Source organism: Nycticebus coucang, chromosome 13 (genome assembly GCF_027406575.1).
Source record: "Nycticebus coucang isolate mNycCou1 chromosome 13, mNycCou1.pri, whole genome shotgun sequence".
Classification (NCBI taxonomy): Eukaryota; Metazoa; Chordata; class Mammalia; order Primates; family Lorisidae; genus Nycticebus; species Nycticebus coucang.
In genome coordinates this window covers 60,151,662-60,170,805 of record NC_069792.1, presented here as the reverse complement: position 1 = coordinate 60,170,805, position 19,144 = coordinate 60,151,662, and the positions used below count along the sequence as shown (strand labels likewise).

Sequence of the window (19,144 nt, the reverse complement as noted above, 5' to 3'; positions counted from 1 at the left end):
AGTTTCCATTATTGAGAAAATTATTATGAAATAATTTCATTCGAGTTTAGTCTTTTTTCTTTGAAACAGAGTCTAATAGGTCGCCCTCAACAGAGTGCCATGGCGTCACAGCTGACAGCAACCTCAAACTCTTAGGCTAAAGCAATTCTCTTGCCTCAGCCACCCAAGTAGCTGGGACTAAGACACCCGCCACAATGCCTGGTATTTTTTTTTTTTTTTAATTGCAGCTGTCGTTGTTTAGTTGGCCTGGGCTGAGTTCAAACCCACTAGCCTTGGTGAATGGGGCTGGAGCTGTAACTACTGTGCTATGGGCGCCGAGTCCATTAAGTTTATTTATTTTTATTTTTTTTTTTGTCCATTAAGTTTAGTCTTATCCCCCCAAATCTAAGTAGGAATGAGCAACAATAACACTGATTGAAAATTACTTATTTAAAAAATAAAGTACGTGGAACGTCACTCTCTTATTGGCTATGATAGGTTCCTTTACTCCCATGTCTTTCATCACTCACTACAAGATAATACACAGTTGTGCATATTTTGGTGTTTTAAAATTCACTGGATGGGTTCAGCTCCTATAGCTCAAGCAACTAAGGTGCCAGCCACATGCACCAGAGCTGGTGGGTTCGAATCCAGTCCAGGCCTGCCAAACAGCAATGACAACTACAACCAAAAAATAGCCAGGCATTGTGGGAGGCGCCTGTACTCCCAGCTACTTGGGAGGCTGAGGCAAGAGAATCACTTAGTCCAGGAGTTAGAGGTTGCTGCCTCCACGGCACTCTACCCAGGGCGACAGCTTGAGGCTCTGTCTCAAAAAAAAAAAAAAGTCATTGGATGGTTAATTCTATATTACCTTGAAGTTACAATGTAGAGCTATTTGCATTAAAATGTGGCTGGCACCTTAGCTGCTGGAGCCACAGGCGCAGAGCCAAAATCTGACCTTTTTTTTTTTTTTTTGCAATTTTTCTGGCTGGGGCTGGGTTATGAACCCGCCACCTCCGGCATATGGGGCTGGCGCCCTACTCCACTGAGCCACAGGCGCCACCCAATCTGACCGTTTTAAGAGAATAAATAAGCTATACAGTGAGGGAAAATATTCGTAAACCACATAGTTCCAACAAATAACTAGTGTCTAGGCTATAAAGAAGAATGAAAATCAACAGTGAAAAATAATCCAATTAGAAAATATGCAAACAATATGAACAGTCATTTTACCAAAGATATATAGATGGCAAAAAAGCACATGGAAACATATTCAACTTCCTCAGCTACTTGGGAGATGAAAATTAAAACCTCAATGAATTATTTCTACACACCCATCAGAGTGGCTAAAAATAAAAACAAACAGGGCGGTGCCTGTGGCTCAGTCGGTAAGACGCCGGCCCCATATACCGAGGGTGGCGGGTTCAAACCCGGCCCCGGCTGAACTGCAACCAAAAAATAGCTGGGTGTTGTGGCAGGCGCCTGTAGTCCCAGCTACTTGGGAGGCTAAGGCAAGAGAATCGCTTAAGCCCAGGAGTTGGAGGTTGCTGTGAGCTGTGTGATGCCATGGCACTCTACCGAGGACGATAAAGTGAGACCCTGTCTCTACAAAAAAAAAAAAAATAAAATAAAACAAACAAAAGGTTAGAAAAGAAAAGAAAAAAAAAAAAAAAACAGTCCAGGAACAGTGCTTCATGCCTGTAATCCTAGCATCTAGGAGGCCAAGGCAGTGGATTGCCTGAGTTCATGAGTTAGAGACTAGCCTGAGCCAGAGCCAGACCCCATCTCTAAAAAAATAGCCAGGCATTGTGGTGGATACTGTAGGTCCAGCTACTTGGGAGACTGAGGCAAGAGAAATGCTTCAACCCAAGAGTTTGAGGTTGCCGTAAGTTATGACACCATGGTACTCAATCGAAGGTGACAAAGTGAGAATCTGTTTTTTTTTTTTTTAAAAGGAAAAAAAGAGTGACAATTATAAATGTGGATGAGGGTGCAGAAAAACCATATTACACACTCAATGCTGGTGAGAATGTAAGGTGAAACCACCGTTCTAGAAACTAATTTGACAGTTTCTTTTTTTTTATTTTGTAGAGATAGAGTCTCACTATGCCACCCTTGGAAGAGTGCTGTGAGCATCACAGCTCACAGCAACCTCAAACTCTTGGGTTTAAGTGATTCCCTTGCCTCAGCCTCCCATGACAGTTTCTTAAAATATTAAATAGGAGCCAGGTGCGATGGCCCACCTCTGCATAGCATTCTGGGAGGATGAGGTGGGTGGATTGCTTGAGGTCAGGAGTTCAAGACCAGTCTGTGCAAAATCAAGATCCTGTCTCTACCCAAAATGGAAAAACTAGCCAGGAGTTGTGTAGTCCCAGGTACTCGGGAGGCTGAGGCAAGGGGATCACTCCAGCCCAAGAGTTTGAGGCTGCTATGAGCTAGGAAGCCACAGCACACTACCCAGGGAACATCCACTGGGGATCTTGAAAACATTCTAGAGGGTAAACAGTGGGACTCTCATCTCAAAAACAAAACAAAAAAAATTAAAAATGCAACTATCATACTACCCAACAATTGTACTCCTGGGCATTTATCCCAGAGAAATGAAAACTTATTCTCAGATAAAAAACCCTGAACATGAAGGTGTTTAGCAGCTTTATTCATAATAGCTCCCAAATGAAAACAATCCAGATGGCCTTCAATAGGAGAATGGTTAAACAAACTGAGGTATATCCAGACCATGGAATATCACACTTAGTTGTAAAAAAATACAAGCTTTTGAGACACACAACAACTGGAATGAATTCCAGAGAATTAAGCTGAGTGAAAAAAAAAATTCAATAGCAAATATAAACTGTATAATTCCATTAATGCAACATTCTTCAATTGAAATGACAGAATTATAAAGATGGAGAACAGATTACTGGCTGCCAATGGTTATGGAAGGGGTGGGGATGACAGACGAGGAAGTGTGGCTATAGAAAGGCAACACGCGGGATCTCTGTCATGATGGAAATGTTGACTGTATCTTGACTGTATCATGTCAATATCCGGGTTGTGACAGGTATCTATACTTTCGCTTTCTGTGGCTTCAGATGCCCATAGTCAACCTTGGTCTGATGGTTTAGTATTTTCAGAGACAGTGAGAGAGCGAGAACACATTCATGTAATATTTATTACAATATAATTCTTTTTTTTGAGACAGTCTCACTATGTCACCCTCAGTAGAGTGCCATAGTGTCACAGCTCACAGCAACCTCAAACTCTCGGGCTCAAGCGATTTTCTTGCCTTAACCTCCCAAGGAGCTGGTACTACAGGCCCCTGTCACAATGCCTGGCTAGAACCCACCAGCCTCAGTGTATGTGGCCAGTGCCCTACTCACCTGAGCTGAGTCTGTTCTATTTTTTTTTTACTAGTTACTTTTAATCTCTTAAAAACTAAACTTTGTCATAATTATGTGTGTATATGAAAAAACATGTATATACTGTATAGGGTTTGGTACGATCTGTGGCATCCACTGGGGATCTTGAAAACATTCTAGAGGGTAAAAATGGGACTATAGTGTTGTATTATAGTTTTTCAAGATGTTACCATTAGGGGAAACCGAGTAAATCATATAGAGGATAACTCTGTATTATTTCTTACAACAACATGTGAATCTATAATTATCTCAAAAGGCTTAATTTTAAGAATTGAATACAAGAAGGAATGTCATTGAAAATAACATTCTGCCTGACAAAAAACACCTATCAAGTTAGGACTATTAAATCAATATTCATAAGATACTGTGCTTCACATACCATGTAGTTGAAATTTCTATGGAAAAATGCTTTTTGTTGGCTCAGCGCCTGTAACTCAGTGGTTGGGGCATGGGCCATATGCCCTGGGACTGGTGGGTTTGAACCAGGCCCGGACCTGCTAAACAACAATGACAACAACAACAAAAAAATAGCTGGGAGTTGTGGTTGGTGCCTGTAGTCCCAGCTATTTAGGAGGATGAGGCAAGAGAATCGCTTGAGCCCAAGAGTTTGAGGTTGCTGTTAGCTGTGAAGTCATGGCACTCTACTGAGGGTGACATAGTGAGACTCTGTCTCAAAAAAAAAAAAAAAACCTTTTTGTTTATTCTCATAGATGATAACCTAGAATTCCCAGACTATACTTATGGGAAGAAGTGATCTGGGTAACTGCTGTTTCCCTGCTCAGCACCAAAGTCATTATAAAGATTTCTTTCTTTGTTTTTTTTTTTTTTTTTGTAGAGACAGAGTCTCACTTTATCGCCCTCAGGAGAGTGCCGTGGCGTCACACAGGTCACAGCAACCTCCAGTTCCTGGGCGTAGGCGATTCTCTTGCCTCAGCCTCCCACCTAACTGGGACTATAGGCGCCCATCACAACGCCGGCTATTTTTTTGTTGCAGTTCGGCTGGGGCCAGGTTTGAACCTGCCACCCTCGGTATATGGGGTCAGCACCCTACTCACTGAGCCACCCCATTATAAGGATTTCAGTGGTCTTGTGAACCACAACAGAGCTTACAGAGATTACCAGCAGACAGAAACACAAAACAATTTCTGACACAAACTTAGCTAAGAGATTTTCAGTCCAGGCTGGCTAACAGTTGTAGATCCCCATCCCATTTTTTGTACTATCTCTCTACTGGTAAATTTATGTGTACCAGCATACAAAACTTTACATAAATGGTACATTCTTTTCTGTAACTTGCTCATCAATCAGCTTTTTTTTTTTTTTAAAGACAGTCTCACTTCCAGCTAGGTTTTTGTTGTTGTTGCAGTTGTCACTGCTGTTTTTAACTGGCCAGGGCTGGGTTCAAACCCACTACCCTCAGTATATGGGGCTGGTGCCCTACCCACTGAGCCATAGGTGCCGCGCCCTTGAGCTTCTTTGTATGAATATTAACATAGCCTTAGTTCATTAATTTTTTACTTTTAATATGCCATTGTACATATGTTTCATGTTTATTTCTCCATTCCCCAACTGACAAGTGGTTTGATAAGGCCTGTTTTTGCTCAGAAATGTAAAAAATAGGGCTGAACACAGTGGTTCATGTCTGGAATCCTAGCACCTTGGGAAGCCAAGGTGAGAGGGTCACTTCAGCCCAGGAGCTTGATGTTGTCTCTAAAAAATTAGCCAGGCATGCTGGCACATGTCTGTTGTCCTACCTACTTGGGAAAACAAGGAAGCCCAGGAGTTAGTTCAAGGCTGCAGTGAACTAAGATGATGCCACTGCACTCCAGCCCAGGTGACGGAGACCTTGTCTTAAATAAACATAAACTCAAAAAAGAAATATAAAAAATCTTTGAAAATATTCAGTAAAAGAATTGCTATAATACAGTGATACAGTCTTTACTCCATTCATTGGTCCTATTTTTTTAGAGACAGAGCCTCAAGCTGTTGCCCTGGGTAGAGTGCTATGACATCACAGATCACAGAACCTCCAACTCCTGGGCTTAAGCACTTTTCTTGCCTCAGCCTCCCAAGTAGCTGGGACTACAGGCGCCTGATACAGCACCCGGCAATTTTTTGGTTGTAGCTGTCATTGTAGTTTGGCAGGCCCAGGCCGCATTCGAACCCGCCAGCTCTGGTGTATATGGCTGGCGCCTTAGCCACTTGAGCTACAGGTGTGAGCCAGTTCAATTGTTTAACTCTAGTGACTATGCACAGGGAAGTTCTAGCTGAAGGAATAAAGACTTTGGTTGTATAGTTACTAAATGTTCAGCCAATATTTTAATGATCACTTTTGTGTACCATACTGGAAACTTTTGTGGGTCCAATCTAAAATCTGTATTTTCTGTTTTTTGTAGAGACAAAGCCTCACTTTATTGCCCTCGGTAGAGTGCCGTGGTGTCACACAGCTCACAGCAACCTCCAACTCTTGGGCTTAGGCAATTCTCTTGCCTCAGCCTTCCAAGTAGCTGGGACTACAGGCACCTGCCATAATGCCCGGCTATTTTTTTGTTGGACTTTGGCCAGGGCTGGGTTTAAACCTGCTACCCTTGGTATATGGGGCCAGCGCCCTACCTACTGAGCCACAGGCTCTGCCCCTAAAATCTGTATTTTCTTCTCGACTTTCATTATTACCTGTTAACAGTTCTCTTTTACATTAACCAGTTGCCTTCCATTAATATGTCTTCCTTTCTGCAGTCTCCAAAGATGAGAGGTACCATTTCCTATTGAAGGTCGATCCATCCATTTGTGCCTAAGGCTTCCTTACTTCTCCTTGCACTATTAGTGAAATCTCTCTCATTTATGTTTATTTATTTATTTTTATTAGATACAGGGTCTCACTCTATTACCCAGGCTGGGGTGCAGTGGCATGATAATAGGCTCACTGCAACTCTGAACTCTTGGCCTTACCCTTCCAAGTATCTAGGACTATAGGAGTGTTATCACTATGCTCAGTTAATTAAAAAAAAAGAAAAACAGGGTCTCTGCCACCCAGGCTGGACTGCAGTGGTATCATAATAGCTCACTGCAATGTGAAACTCCTGGCTCAACTGATCCTTGCACTTTAGCCTTCCATATAGCTTGGTGACATCATGTGCAATGTATGTTTAAATTTTTAATTTATTTTATCTAGATCCTTTCCCTTTTTGCTACCAAATATGCTAGAACAGAGTGGCAAACTACAAGTCTGGCCCAACATCATTTTGCAAATAAAATTCACTTTCTTTTCTTCCCCCCTCCCCCAAGACAAAGTCTTACTCTGTCACCTAGGCTAGAGTTCAGTAGCGGAATCATAGCTCACTGCACTCTTGAATTCCTGGGCTCAAGCAATCCTCCTCCTCCTTCCTCCCAAGTGGTGGGGCTACGGATATGTGTCATCACGCCCAGATAATTTTTCTTACGTTGTGTTGAGATAGGGTCTCACCACATTGTCCAGATTGGTCTCAAACTCCTGGTCTCAAGAGATCCTTCTGCCTTAGCAGAAAGTGCTGAGATTGCAGGCATGAGTCACTGTATCAAGCCAAAGTTCATTTTCATATTGTCTAGGGATACTTGCCACATAACTGAGTAGCTGCATCAGAATGTATGGCTCTTTAACAAAAAAGCTGCTTATTTTGCAACCTAAATCTCTATTATTAAAATACAAAAACTCTCCGATCCCCCTGCAAAACTGATACCACACGTTGTTGTCATCCACTAACTCTCTTCTATTCCTATCCAAAATTATTTTTTTGTCTTAGCCCCTGTGACTCAGAATTCATCTCCTTCAGACTCTCTCATTAACAAAGGAACACTCACCTATCTCTTATACTCACCTTTTGATCCTCGGGAATTGGTTCCTGGGACTTAAGAAGTGAGGCTCTTTCTTCATCTACCCAATTCCCCCACTCTTCTGCTGGTGCATTCCAGTCAGAGCTGGGATCAGCAGAAGACAGACCATCTAAAATTTAACAGTGCGAATTAGATGTCTATCATTTCTGCCATAAACTAAAACACAAAAACTAAAAATTTCTTATGTTGAATCAAAACGTAATTTTAAACTATTGTTTTTTCTTCCAAGCACATTTTAAGAGCTAGAAAAAATTAAAACCCAAGAATCTTCATTGAACTTCTATTAGTTTATCATTTGGTTAGATGGAACTTATAAAAACTCCAGAAAATGTATTAATTTAATTCCAGTTTCCCTACTTCATTTTTTTTGTGTGTGTGTGTATAGGGGGCAGTGTCTCACTTTGTTGTTCTCAGTAGAGTGCTGTAGTGTAACAGCTCACAGCAACCTCAAATTCCTGGGCTCAAGCAATTCTCTTGCCTCAGCCTCTCGAGTAGCTGGGAGTGTAGGCACCCGCCACAATGCCCTGTTATTTTTAGAGATGAAGTCTCGCTCTGGCTCAGGCTGGTCTCAAAACTGTGAGCCCAGGGCAGTGCCTGTGGCTCAAGGAGCAGGGCGCCGGTCCCATATGCCAGAGGTGGCGGGTTCAAAACTGTGAGCTCAGGCGTTCCACCCACTTTGGCCTCCCAGAGTGCTGGGATTATAGGCGTGGCCCGGCCTCCTATAATCAATGTTCTGAATTTACTTTCTTTTTTTTTTTTTTTTGTAGAGACAGAGTTTCACTTTATTGTCCTCGGTAGAGTGCCGTGGCATCACACGGCTCACAGCAACCTCCAACTCCTGGGCTTAGGCGATTCTCCTGCCTCAGCCTCCTGAGTAGCTGGGACTACAGGTGCCCGTCACAACGCCCGGCTATTTTTTTGTTGCAGTTTGGCTGGGGCTGGGTTTGAACCTGCCACCCTCGACATATGGGGCCAGCACCCTGCTCACTGAGCCACAGGTGCCGCCCCTGAATTTACTTTCTTTTCCCTGTCCATTTTTAACTTTATCTAGGATCTAGTCACTCTTTGGCCTGATTGAGACTTTTTTTTTTTTTTGAGACAGAGTCTCAAGCTGTTGCCCTGGGTAGAGTGCCGTGGCTCACAGCAACTGCAAACTCTTGGGCTTAAGAGATTCTCTTGCTTCAGCCTCCCAAGTAGCTGGGACTAAAGGCACCTACCACAACGCCTAGCTGTTTTTGTTGTTGTTGCAGTTGTCACTGTTGTTTTAGCTAGCCCGGGCAGGGTTCAAACCCCCCCAGCCTTGGTGTATGTGGCTGGTGCCCTACCCACGAACTATGAGCACCACTGTAACAACATTTTTGTAATTGACTTATTTTCTAGGGTACAAAATTTTTAACAGAAGTATCATGTTATACTCTTTACCTGTCAATTTTATACTCTCTTTCTCCCATCCTTATGAGCTTTTCAAGGTTAGGTTCTTCAAATTCAGCAAGTCACGACAGAATATTTAACCTCGTTTTCCTCCTCCTCTTTTTTTTTTGTAGAGACAGAGTCTCACTGTACTGCCCTCGGGTAGAGTGCCGTGGCGTCACACGGCTCACAGCAACCTCCAACTCTTGGGTTTACGCGATTCTCCTGCCTCAGCCTCCCGAGCAGCTGGGACTACAGGCGCCCGCCACAACGCCCGGCTATTTTTCTGTTGCAGTTTGGCCGGGGCTGGGTCCGAACCCGCCACCCTCGGCATATGGGGTCGGCACCCACTCACTGAGCCACAGGCGCTGCCCCCTCCTCCTCTTTAAATACTTAACCTGCACCTATTTTGTACCAGATTATTCAAAGTTCCTTTTATTTGATATTTAAGTTACTTTGAAGGCTTTAATCATCTTATTCTCAAAAATAAGTTTTATTTCAGTCTTTCAAATCCCTTTCTTTTACTCTAGGAGGCACTGAATTTTTACCTACTGCAAGAAGCTATCATTGACTTCTTCTAAAAGGAAAAAACATTGTTTGGCTTTACTGCGGCTTAAATAAGTAGCTCTCAAAATTAATTTTTCCCTCCTCTCCTTGCATATACTCCCACATATGGTTACAGTCAGGTTTCATTTACATTGGCCTAAAAAGACAGAAGTTAGGCTTTATTTCCAAATGGCTAACAAGTGTCTTAACATTGCTTAACTTAAAAAAGAAAAAAAATCTAACCATTTCTCAACACCTAATGCTACTTTCACCAAATACTAGATTCTTTCATATGCACTTTGGTCTGTTTATGGAATTTTTCTTCTATTTCACTGATCTATTCCTGAAAGAGTGCCAACACATAATATGAAATGTAATGAAAATGTAATATATTTTTGTATCTAGAAGGACAAATTTGCTTGCATTATTCTTTATTTTTTGCTATCTTATTTTTCTAAGTGAACTCTTTATTATTATTATTTTTTTAAGACAGAGCCTCAAGCTGTCACCCTGAGTAGAGTGCTGTGGCATCACAGCTCACAGCAATCTCCAATTCCCGTGCTTAAGCGATTCTCCTGCCTCTGCCTTCCAAGTAGCTGGTATTACAGGCACCTGCCACAATGCCTGGCTATTTTTTTTTTTTGTTTGGTTGCAGCCATCATTGTTGTTTGGCGGGCCTGGACTAGATTTGAACCCGCCAGCTCAGGTGTATGTGGCTGGCACCTTATGAGCCACGGGTGCCGAGCCGAACTCTATTATTTTTAATAGGGAGGCATTATATATTCTTATGAAGGCTTTATTTTGGAAGAATAAATGATGATCTGGAAAAATGATCACAAAAAAAATAGAACTGCTTACACAGTATGAGCCCGAATTTATATGGTAAAGAGATAGAAGAAAATAACGCAATAAATTTTTTTTTTTTTGAGACCAAGTCTCATTCTATTGCTCTGAATAGAGCACTTTGGTATCCTTGTAGCTTACAGCAACCTCAAATTCTTGGGTGTGAGCAATTCTCTTGCTTCAGCTTCTCAAGTAGCTGGGACTATCTAAGCAAGCACCACTATGCCCAGCTAGTTTTTCTATTTTTAGTAGAGATGGATGGTCTTGAACGTCTGAGCTCAAGTAACCCACCTGCCTCGGCTTCCGAGGGTGCTAGGATTACAGGTATGAGCCATTGCACCTGCCTTATAATAAACAGATCTTAATAGTTGAATTATAGGAATTTCATTTATCCTGGATGATAGGGAGAGACTGAAGATAAGCAAGAATTTATAGTATAGTGGAGGAAGAACATGGAACAAGTGATTTTGAGTGTGAAGTGTGCTACAAAAAAGGAAGTCCCTTATATTTCTTTTTTTTTTTTTTGTAGAGACAAGAGTCTCACTGTACCGCCCTCGGGTAGAGTGCCGTGGCGTCACACGGCTCACAGCAACCTCTAACTCTTGGGCTTACGCGATTCTCTTGCCTCAGCCTCCCGAGTAGCTGGGACTACAGGCGCCCGCCACAACACCCGGCTATTTTTTTGTTGCAGTTTGGCCGGGGCTGGGTTTGAACCTGCCACCCTCGGCATATGGGACCGACGCCCTACTCACTGAGCCACAGGCGCCGCCCGGAAGTCCCTTATATTTCTAAATTCACTACCATGGGCAGGTATCTCAAGTCAGTATTACACAGTAATAGCACAGAAGTTAAGAGAATGGGTATTCAAGTCAAACAGATGTATACTTCAGTATTGCTATACCACTTTGTAACAATGTGATTTTGGTCAAGATTTCTTAATTTTTTTTTTTTTGAGACAGAGTCTCATTATGTCGCCCTCAGTAGAGTGCCCTGGAGTCACAGCTCACAGCAACCTCAAACTCCTGGGCTCCAGTGATCCCAGCCTCCCAAGTAGCTGGGACTATAGGCACCTGCCACAGGGCCCCACTATTTTTAGAGATAGGGTTTTGCTCTTGGTCAGGCTGGTCTTGAACTCCTGAGCTCAAGCAATCCACCCATCTCAGCCTCCTAGAGTGCTAGGATTACAGACGTGAGCCACCGTGTCTGGCTTCAAGTTTCTTAATCTTAATGGGCTATAACCAACTTCATAAGGTTGTTGAAGAGAATTACATGAGATACATGTAAAGCAATTCACAGTAATATACTAAGTGCTCAATAAATGGTAGCTATTGTTTTTATTATCACTGATGACACTAAAACCAGTTTCTAGGTGGCACCTGTAGCTCAGTGAGTAGGGTGCTGGCCACGTACACTGGGACTGGCAGGTTCAAACCCGGCGTAGGCCAGCTAAAACAACATTGACAACTGCAACACAAAAATAGCCGGGTGTTGTGGTGGGCGCTGGCAGTCCCAGCTACTTGGGAGGCTGAGGCAAGAGAATTACTTAAGCCCAAGAGTTTGAGGTTGTTGTGAGCTGTGATGCCATGGCACTTTACTGAGGGTGACACAGTGAGACTCTAACTCTAAAAAAAATCTAGTAAAGTATTTAGTAAAAGTATTTTTAACCTTTATAAGAACATTAACGGAGTATAAATCTCTACTGACTTTATAAAGTCTCATGGTGATTTTGCCATGCTTACTGATTTCAGACTTTTCTTCTTTTTTTTTTTTCTTTTTTTGGCGGGGGCTGGGTTTGAACCCGCCACCTCCAGCATATGGGACCGGCGCCCTACTCCTTGAGCCACAGGCGCCGCCCGATTTCAGACTTTTCAAAATCAAATGGGGGCAGGGCGCGGTGGTGTAATCCTAGCACTCTGGGAGACTGAGGTGGGTAGACTGCTTGAACTCAGGAGTGTGAGAGCAAGAGCAAGAACCTGTCTCTACCCAAAATAGAAAATCTAGCCAGGCGTTGTGGCAGGTGCTGGTAGTACCAACTACTCAGGAGGCAGAGGCAGGAGGATCTCTTGAGCCCAAGAGACAGGTTGCTGTGAGCTATGAAAATGCCATGGTACTCTAGCCTGGGTGACAGAGTGAGACTCAGTCTCAAAAAACAAACAAAAAAAAGTTAACCAGGATCGAATAAAAGCACTTTAACACAATAGGTCAAACATGTAAATCTAAATATTTTATAGGGAGACATCTGAATAAACAATTCTTAAGAATCATTGGTCTAATGTGCTATAAACTTCTTAGACATTTTTCTTTTCTTTTCTTTTTTTTTTTTTAGTTTTTGGTGGGGGCTGGGTTCGAATCCACCACCTCCGGCGTATGGGGCCGGCACCCTACTCCTTTGAGCCACAGGCACCATCCCCGACATTTTTCTTAAAAGTGATATAGAGTATAGTTTTCTCCATTTATAAATAGAGTAATTTCTCATCTCAAAATTTTCCCATTAGTTTGGCCAATGCCTTTTTCAAAGAGTCACAATGGTTTTCTTTTCAAAGGAGTAAGAAATCTGTTCTATTTAATTTGCTTGTAGGATGTTTTAGGCTTGAGCATCTCATTACTGGTCTATTTGGCTGTCAGTTATTTCTTGTCAGGACGTAATTCAATATTAACTCTAATACCCTAATGAAATAAAAACAATTATTTTAGAAAGACATTCTCCAGTGTTTAAACTAACCCTATTGAGCAGACTACTAATTTTGCCACTAGAATTTTTTTTTTTTGAGACAGAGCCTCAAGCTGTCGCCCTGGGTAGAGTGCTGTGGCACCACAGCTCACAGCAACCTCCAACTCCTGGGCTTAAGTGATTCTCTTGCCTCAGCCTCCCAAGTAGCTGGGACTACAGGAGCCCGCCACAATGCCTGACTATTTTTTGGTTGTAGCTGTCATTGTTGTTTGGCAGGCTCGGGCTGGATTCGAACCCACCAGTTCTGGTGTATGTGGCTGGCACCTTAACCGCTTGAGCTACTGGCGCCGAGCCTTGCCACTAGAAGATTATCAACAGCAGCAACAGTAGCACTTACTGGATATTTACTCTGTGTGGAGGCAGTGTTCTCAGTGCTTTGTATGTATTTATTCATTTAATCCTTTCAACAACACTGGAGGGAAGAAATTACTATTTTTACAGATAAAGAAACTGGGACATAGAATGATCATGTAACTTGCATAAGGGCAAAGGTAAGGAAGCTAAGAATCAAATCCAGGTAGCCTGCCTTCAAAGCTCATGTTCTTAACCACTTTACTCCTGTGTGCCAACAAAAACAAAGTTCTACTTAACATCTGACTTTTTACAGGGGCTTACAAAGATGTTCCTTAAAGGTCAAGATAAATAATAGATTAATTATATCTTTAAAAAATGTTATCCTCGGGCACTGCCTGTGGCTCAGTGAGTAGGGTGCTGGTCCCATACACCGAGGGTGGTAGGTTCAAACCCAGCCCCGGCCAAAATGCAACAACAAATAAATAAATAAATAAAAGTACATCTGCATTATATTGTACACATTAAATGAGTGAATTATAAAAAAAAATAAGTTATCCTCTGTACTTTAGCAACTTAACCTTATACTCAAGGACTTAGGCAAATTCAATGCCTTTCTGTCATATAATGAAATCTATACCTCAAGACAGAGGTTCAATATATTAGTCTTATCATACTATAAATGTAAAGCTAACATATACTTTGTGGATTAGTAATCTCAAATAATGTATTCTATAAATTCAGAAGTAATAATTAAACTCACTGAGCACCAAAAGGATTGCCACATTAAAGACAGTAACACTGATGAAAATACGTCAAATGGTATATAAAACCAGTGTATGGTGCCCCATGATGCATTAATGTACACAGCTATGATTTAATTAAAAAAAGAAAATTCACAGAGAAAATGAATTTATAGAGAAATTTTGTACTTAAAACACCACCAACACAGTGTAATGAACTTGAAGATGATGCAACTGTTACATATCACTTTGGTGAAGTACAGAATCCTGTTGCTGTATGTTTTTAAAAATCTTTTATTTTAGTAGCCAATCACATTTTTCTTTTTTTTTTTTTTGAGACAGAATCTCATTTTGTCACCACCGGTAGAGTGCTGTAGTTTCATAGCTCACAGCAACCTCAAAGTCATGGGCTCAAGTGATTCTCTTGTCTTAGCCCTCCCAAGTAGCTGGGACTACAGGTGTCTGCCACAATGCCTGGCTATTTTTAGAGCCGGGGGTCTCGCTCTTGCTCAGGCTGGTCTTGAACCTGAAAGCTCAGCAACCTACCCACTTCAGCCTCTCAGAGTGCTAGGATTACAGGCGTGAACCACTGTGCCTGGCCTCGTATGTTTCATATTCAATGAATCTTACTATAATTAAAAAATAGAGCTAGTTGGCTAGGGTACCTGTAGCTCAATGGCTAGGGCGCCAGGCACATACACCAGAGATGGAGGGTTCAAACCTGGCTCGGGCCTGCCAAACAACAATGACAACTAGAACAAAAAAAAGTTGGGTATTGTGGCATGTGCCTGTAGTCCCAGCTACTAAGGAGGCTAAAGCAGGGCTCTTAAGCCTAAGAGTTTGAGGTTGCTGTGAGCTGTGACGCTATAGCACTCTACAGAAGGCAACATAGTGAGACTGTCTCAAAAAAAAAAAAAAAAAAAATTAGAGCTAGTCTAAGCAGGAAAGCCTGAAGCCTTGTTTGGTCAATTTTCCACCCATGGTATAGCCCAAAATACCTTATTGCTATTTTCCTACAATTACTCTTATTATTTATACAACCACTCATAAAGCACAGACTTCTTTTTCCCCCGAAATAGTGCTTTCACATTCTGGTAATAGATTGGATTTTAGATGATACTTTATAATACTTGGCCCTCCTTATCTGTCGGTTCTATCCACATAGACTCACCCAACCTCAAATAGAAAATATTTGTAGGAAAAAAAAAGGATGGTTGCATCTGTACTGAACATGCAGACTTTTTTCCACATCATTATTCCCTAAACAATACAGTATACTATCTATTTAGCATTTACATTTTATTAAATATTATAAGTAATCTAGAGATGATTTAAAGTATATGGGAAAATGTGTGTAGATTATATGCAGATACTATCCCATGTTATTATTAAGAGATTTGAAAACGTCTGTGAATTTTTGTATCCAGGGGGTTCCAGGAATCAATCCTTGGGGATACTGAGGGAATGACTGTAATTTACAAAAAGTTTTTTAGGTTCATCCATTACCTCATAAAAATCTCACAATCACCTATGGAAGTAGATATAAAAGGTTATTTGCTCCATTTTGCAGCTTCCAGATAAGTGACAATAAATGCCCAAGCCATATGAGGCACTATATTTTGGAGTCAGGACTTAAAACTCCTATCTACCTTCTTAAGGTAGTACTCAAAAATCTCCCTAATCTTTGGCCAGCAATTTGAGGCATTTCACAATATGGCCCTCTCTGACCTACATTTCTAAATCTCATCTCCCTTAATCTGTTAACAACTGAACTTTAACTACTGTGTTACCAGCTTACCATCATGACTGCTATATCATCAAGTCTGCACCATGTAGTGGTTAAGAGCATGAATTCTGGAGACAGACTAGCAAGGTTTGAATACCACTTTCCTCCATTTAGCTACCTATGTGGCGTAGAGAAAGTTAGGTAATTCTTGTCAGTTTCTTCATCTGGAAAGTATGTGTGTGTGTGTGTGTGTGTGTGTGGACTCCTACTACTTCATAGAACAATTCTAAGTATTAACTGAGTTAATAAGATGCAAAAGATTTAGACCAGTGCTTAACACATAGTCTAGTGTTGACTTTTATTACATTATTACTATCAAACACCTATGTATAAAATATTGCCCTAGGTACTGAGTATACAGAAGAATAAACGATAGTTCCTGTTTACACGGGGTTTCAATTCCATTCAAAAGAAATAAAACATATTCTTAAAAAAAAAAATGGTGGAAAGCCCCATAGGGTAACATATGAATCCTAAGTAAATTAGAAAAGGATGTGATACAAAAGTTCAGAGGAAGAAATAAATTCTGGTATTTGGGGATGTGAAAAAACCCCCCTGAGATACCTTTTTAAGAAAATGAAGACAGCATGAGCTTTCTGAACATAAAGATCATATTCTTTCCCTCCCCCCAAGGACTTCATTAACACTCCTATGCTTCTGTTGGAAACTGGATGAAGAAAGTTTTTCACTACCAGCACAAACATGTACACACTTCGCAAATTCAAAGTCATTCTGTACATTCTATTTACTCTATTACACTAAAACTAGGAAAAGAAACAGACGTTCATTTAAAACAAAAATTTTAAAAACTAGAAATACTACAGAGCAACTATAGGAAAATTTCATGTTTAAATATCACCTCAATCACTATAAAAATTGTTTTAATTCTATATTATTCAATAATCAAGCTTCAAGCAATACATTTGGTATTACATTATATTACTATGACCTTTAAAAGTGAGAAATTAGGATTAAAATTAAAACATAAAGTATGAATTTAGGGTGCTAGAAATTTTGAAAACAAAAAAACAAAAAAACAAAAAAACTGATAATTTTTAAAAGGACATACTTAACCCAGACCATTCATCATCGATATAGGGTTGATTACGGCTAACATCCCACTGATAATCAGAAGTGGTAGACTGAGAAACTGGCTCAGCAGTAGACCCTTAAATGAAAAACGAATGCAATAAAATTAAAAAATGGAATTTCCTAATGATGTTTTATAATAATAGTTTTATATTTTGTACACGGAGACTTTATTATTTTTTTATTTCTCCTACAAGGAAAAATCCAGACATTAGAAGAAGATTTAAGTTAAAAGGAAAAGTAGAGTTGAGGGTAATTTTAGATTAAGCATGATAATCACTTGATGTAATCCACTGATCAGAAATATATTTTTCCCCTAGTACCAATCCATTAGATTTTGCCATTTGTACACTTCAAGCTAGTTATCTACAAATTTCAAGAAGTCAAAAAAATTGTTATTTTCTTCTTAAAGGAAAATAATATAACACAAAAGGTATCTCTGTCATTGATTATTTTAGTCCTGGATGTTTCTGGGTATGCCTAAATCCTCAGAACACTGAAAAAGAGAATTAGAAAATGTCTGAATTAGCTAGAATGTTCTGACTAAAGAAAATTAAAGAAACATCTCTAGAGAGATGAGGAAGAAAGAAGCCAAAGAAACAAAATGAGTTGTTGAAGGTGGACTAAGTTTAGGTGCATTTAAAGAAAACAGAGTATTATCTTCTAAGTTTTATCTGTTTTGGGGTTTTTTTGGGGGGTGGTGGAGTATGTAGGTTGAGAGTAGGTTCACATAGTCCTAAGGAATCTGATGAATATCGTGGAGGTCTACTTCCAGAACTTAATATAAAATTTTGCATATAGTCTTGGAGGCGTAGAAATTCATAGATGCCACGTCAAGAAGCCTTGCTTTATAAACATAAATTCATTTTAGAATGTAAAGGGTAAAACATTTTAGAATGTAAGGGTATATATACACACATACACACCCCCTATACATATAGTGTGCGAGAACTTCTAAAACAGACTTTACATGTGTATTAGAATCATTAGATGACTCTGATATTCACTTTGGATTCAGAGCTAATAAGAAAAAATGGTTAAGAAAAGATACTATTATAAAATTTAAATATAATCACTTCCTCTCATCAGAGATCTTACCAATTTATAAACTTCTACATATGATAACTGCCTGATGTATATACGAAATAGTTATATATTTTTAATGTAGATTTTAAAAAATAACAGTAACCTATAAAATCAGTCCATTGGTTGCCTTGAAGCACTACTGTTAACAGTGGTGCTATTCCTTTAGTGGCACGTGCTGCTTTCTCTGAATATATGAAGAGAACAGCATCTGTATTTTACGAAGTTACCAAAAGAGGGAGATAATGAACTTGTACCTCTGGAAATGTGGTCTATGACATTAGAGATTGCCAAGTACAATCTGTAGATCCAAATCCAGCCATCCAGTTTCTGCATAATCCATGAGCCAACCATAATTTTTTTTTTGAGACAGAGCCTCAAGCTGTCGCCCTGCGAAGAGTACCGTGGCATCCCAGCTCACAGCAACCTCCAACTCCTGGGCTCAAGTGATTCTCCTGCCTCCGCCTCCCAAGTAGCTGGGACTACAGGCACCCACTACAACATCTAGCTATTTTGGGTTGCAGTTGTCATTGTTGTCTGGCAGGCCTGGGCTGGATTCAAACCTGCCAGCTCCGGTGTATGTGGCCGGTGCCCTAGCTGCTGAGCCACAGGCTCTGAGCTAGCTTCTAGATGATTAAGAAAAGGCATATGCATTTCAGTAATGCTGAATTGAAAGAAGTTTATCAGCAACTGTGTATTTTCTAAATCAACAGATACTCAAAGAGTTTTTTAAGTGGAGGTCCACAAAATCTAATAGGCTTAGCTACAAACTCATGATGAGTTAAGGGCGAAGAGAAATAAAATGCCAAATTGCAACTAGAAGTACGGCAGGAGTATAAATAACAGTAAGAGAACCCTATGACCCACGAAGGAAAGACCTTCCATATGTATTTATCTGTGTGCCAATGCATTGTCAGTGATCTCAGATTATTCTTTACTTTCCTAATGAAAGAAACAAAGCCACTCGCACATAAGGATTTAGGTCTTCTTTTCTCCCCCCCTTTTTAAAGGCCTCCGCCACTTTATATATCTATTACTTATGTTGCTAACAATATTTGTTGCTGATTAGTTTTTCAAATAACAAGCACTAAAATTAACAAACAAAATTTTTTTGTTAACTAAATGAAAGACTGTTTTCACATACCAGAAACAGCAGAGTTAAGTGTGAGAGATGCAAAAGAAGCAGAATTCTGTTCAGAGGTATTCATTCCCCTATCCACACTAGACCAAGCAGCTGTTAAAATAAAGAACGTCACTTGGAACCTTCAATTTGCAATGAGACTTGAAAGATTACTGTATAGATTTAAAACTATGATAACATATTTAAAGATAACCTTAGAAATTAGAACCACTT

At 40.4% G+C, this 19,144-nt stretch overlaps 1 protein-coding gene across 5 annotated transcripts in view; it reads right to left on the bottom strand.

Annotated features, from left to right (window-relative positions):
• MTDH (metadherin) overlaps positions 1-19,144 on the bottom strand; it is a 75,619-nt gene that overhangs the window by 16,257 nt on the left and 40,218 nt on the right. For 2 of the 5 annotated variants that reach the window (XM_053558529.1, XM_053558533.1), the window contains exons 7-9: positions 18,935-19,024; positions 16,688-16,786; positions 7,253-7,377 (exon numbers count right to left, since the gene is read on the bottom strand). In XM_053558529.1, coding sequence (XP_053414504.1) covers positions 7,253-7,377; positions 16,688-16,786; positions 18,935-19,024 — 314 coding nt within the window. The remainder of the gene's footprint in view (positions 1-7,252; positions 7,378-16,687; positions 16,787-18,934; positions 19,025-19,144) is intronic. The other 3 variants (XM_053558530.1, XM_053558535.1, XM_053558534.1) reach the window with 2 other exon arrangements.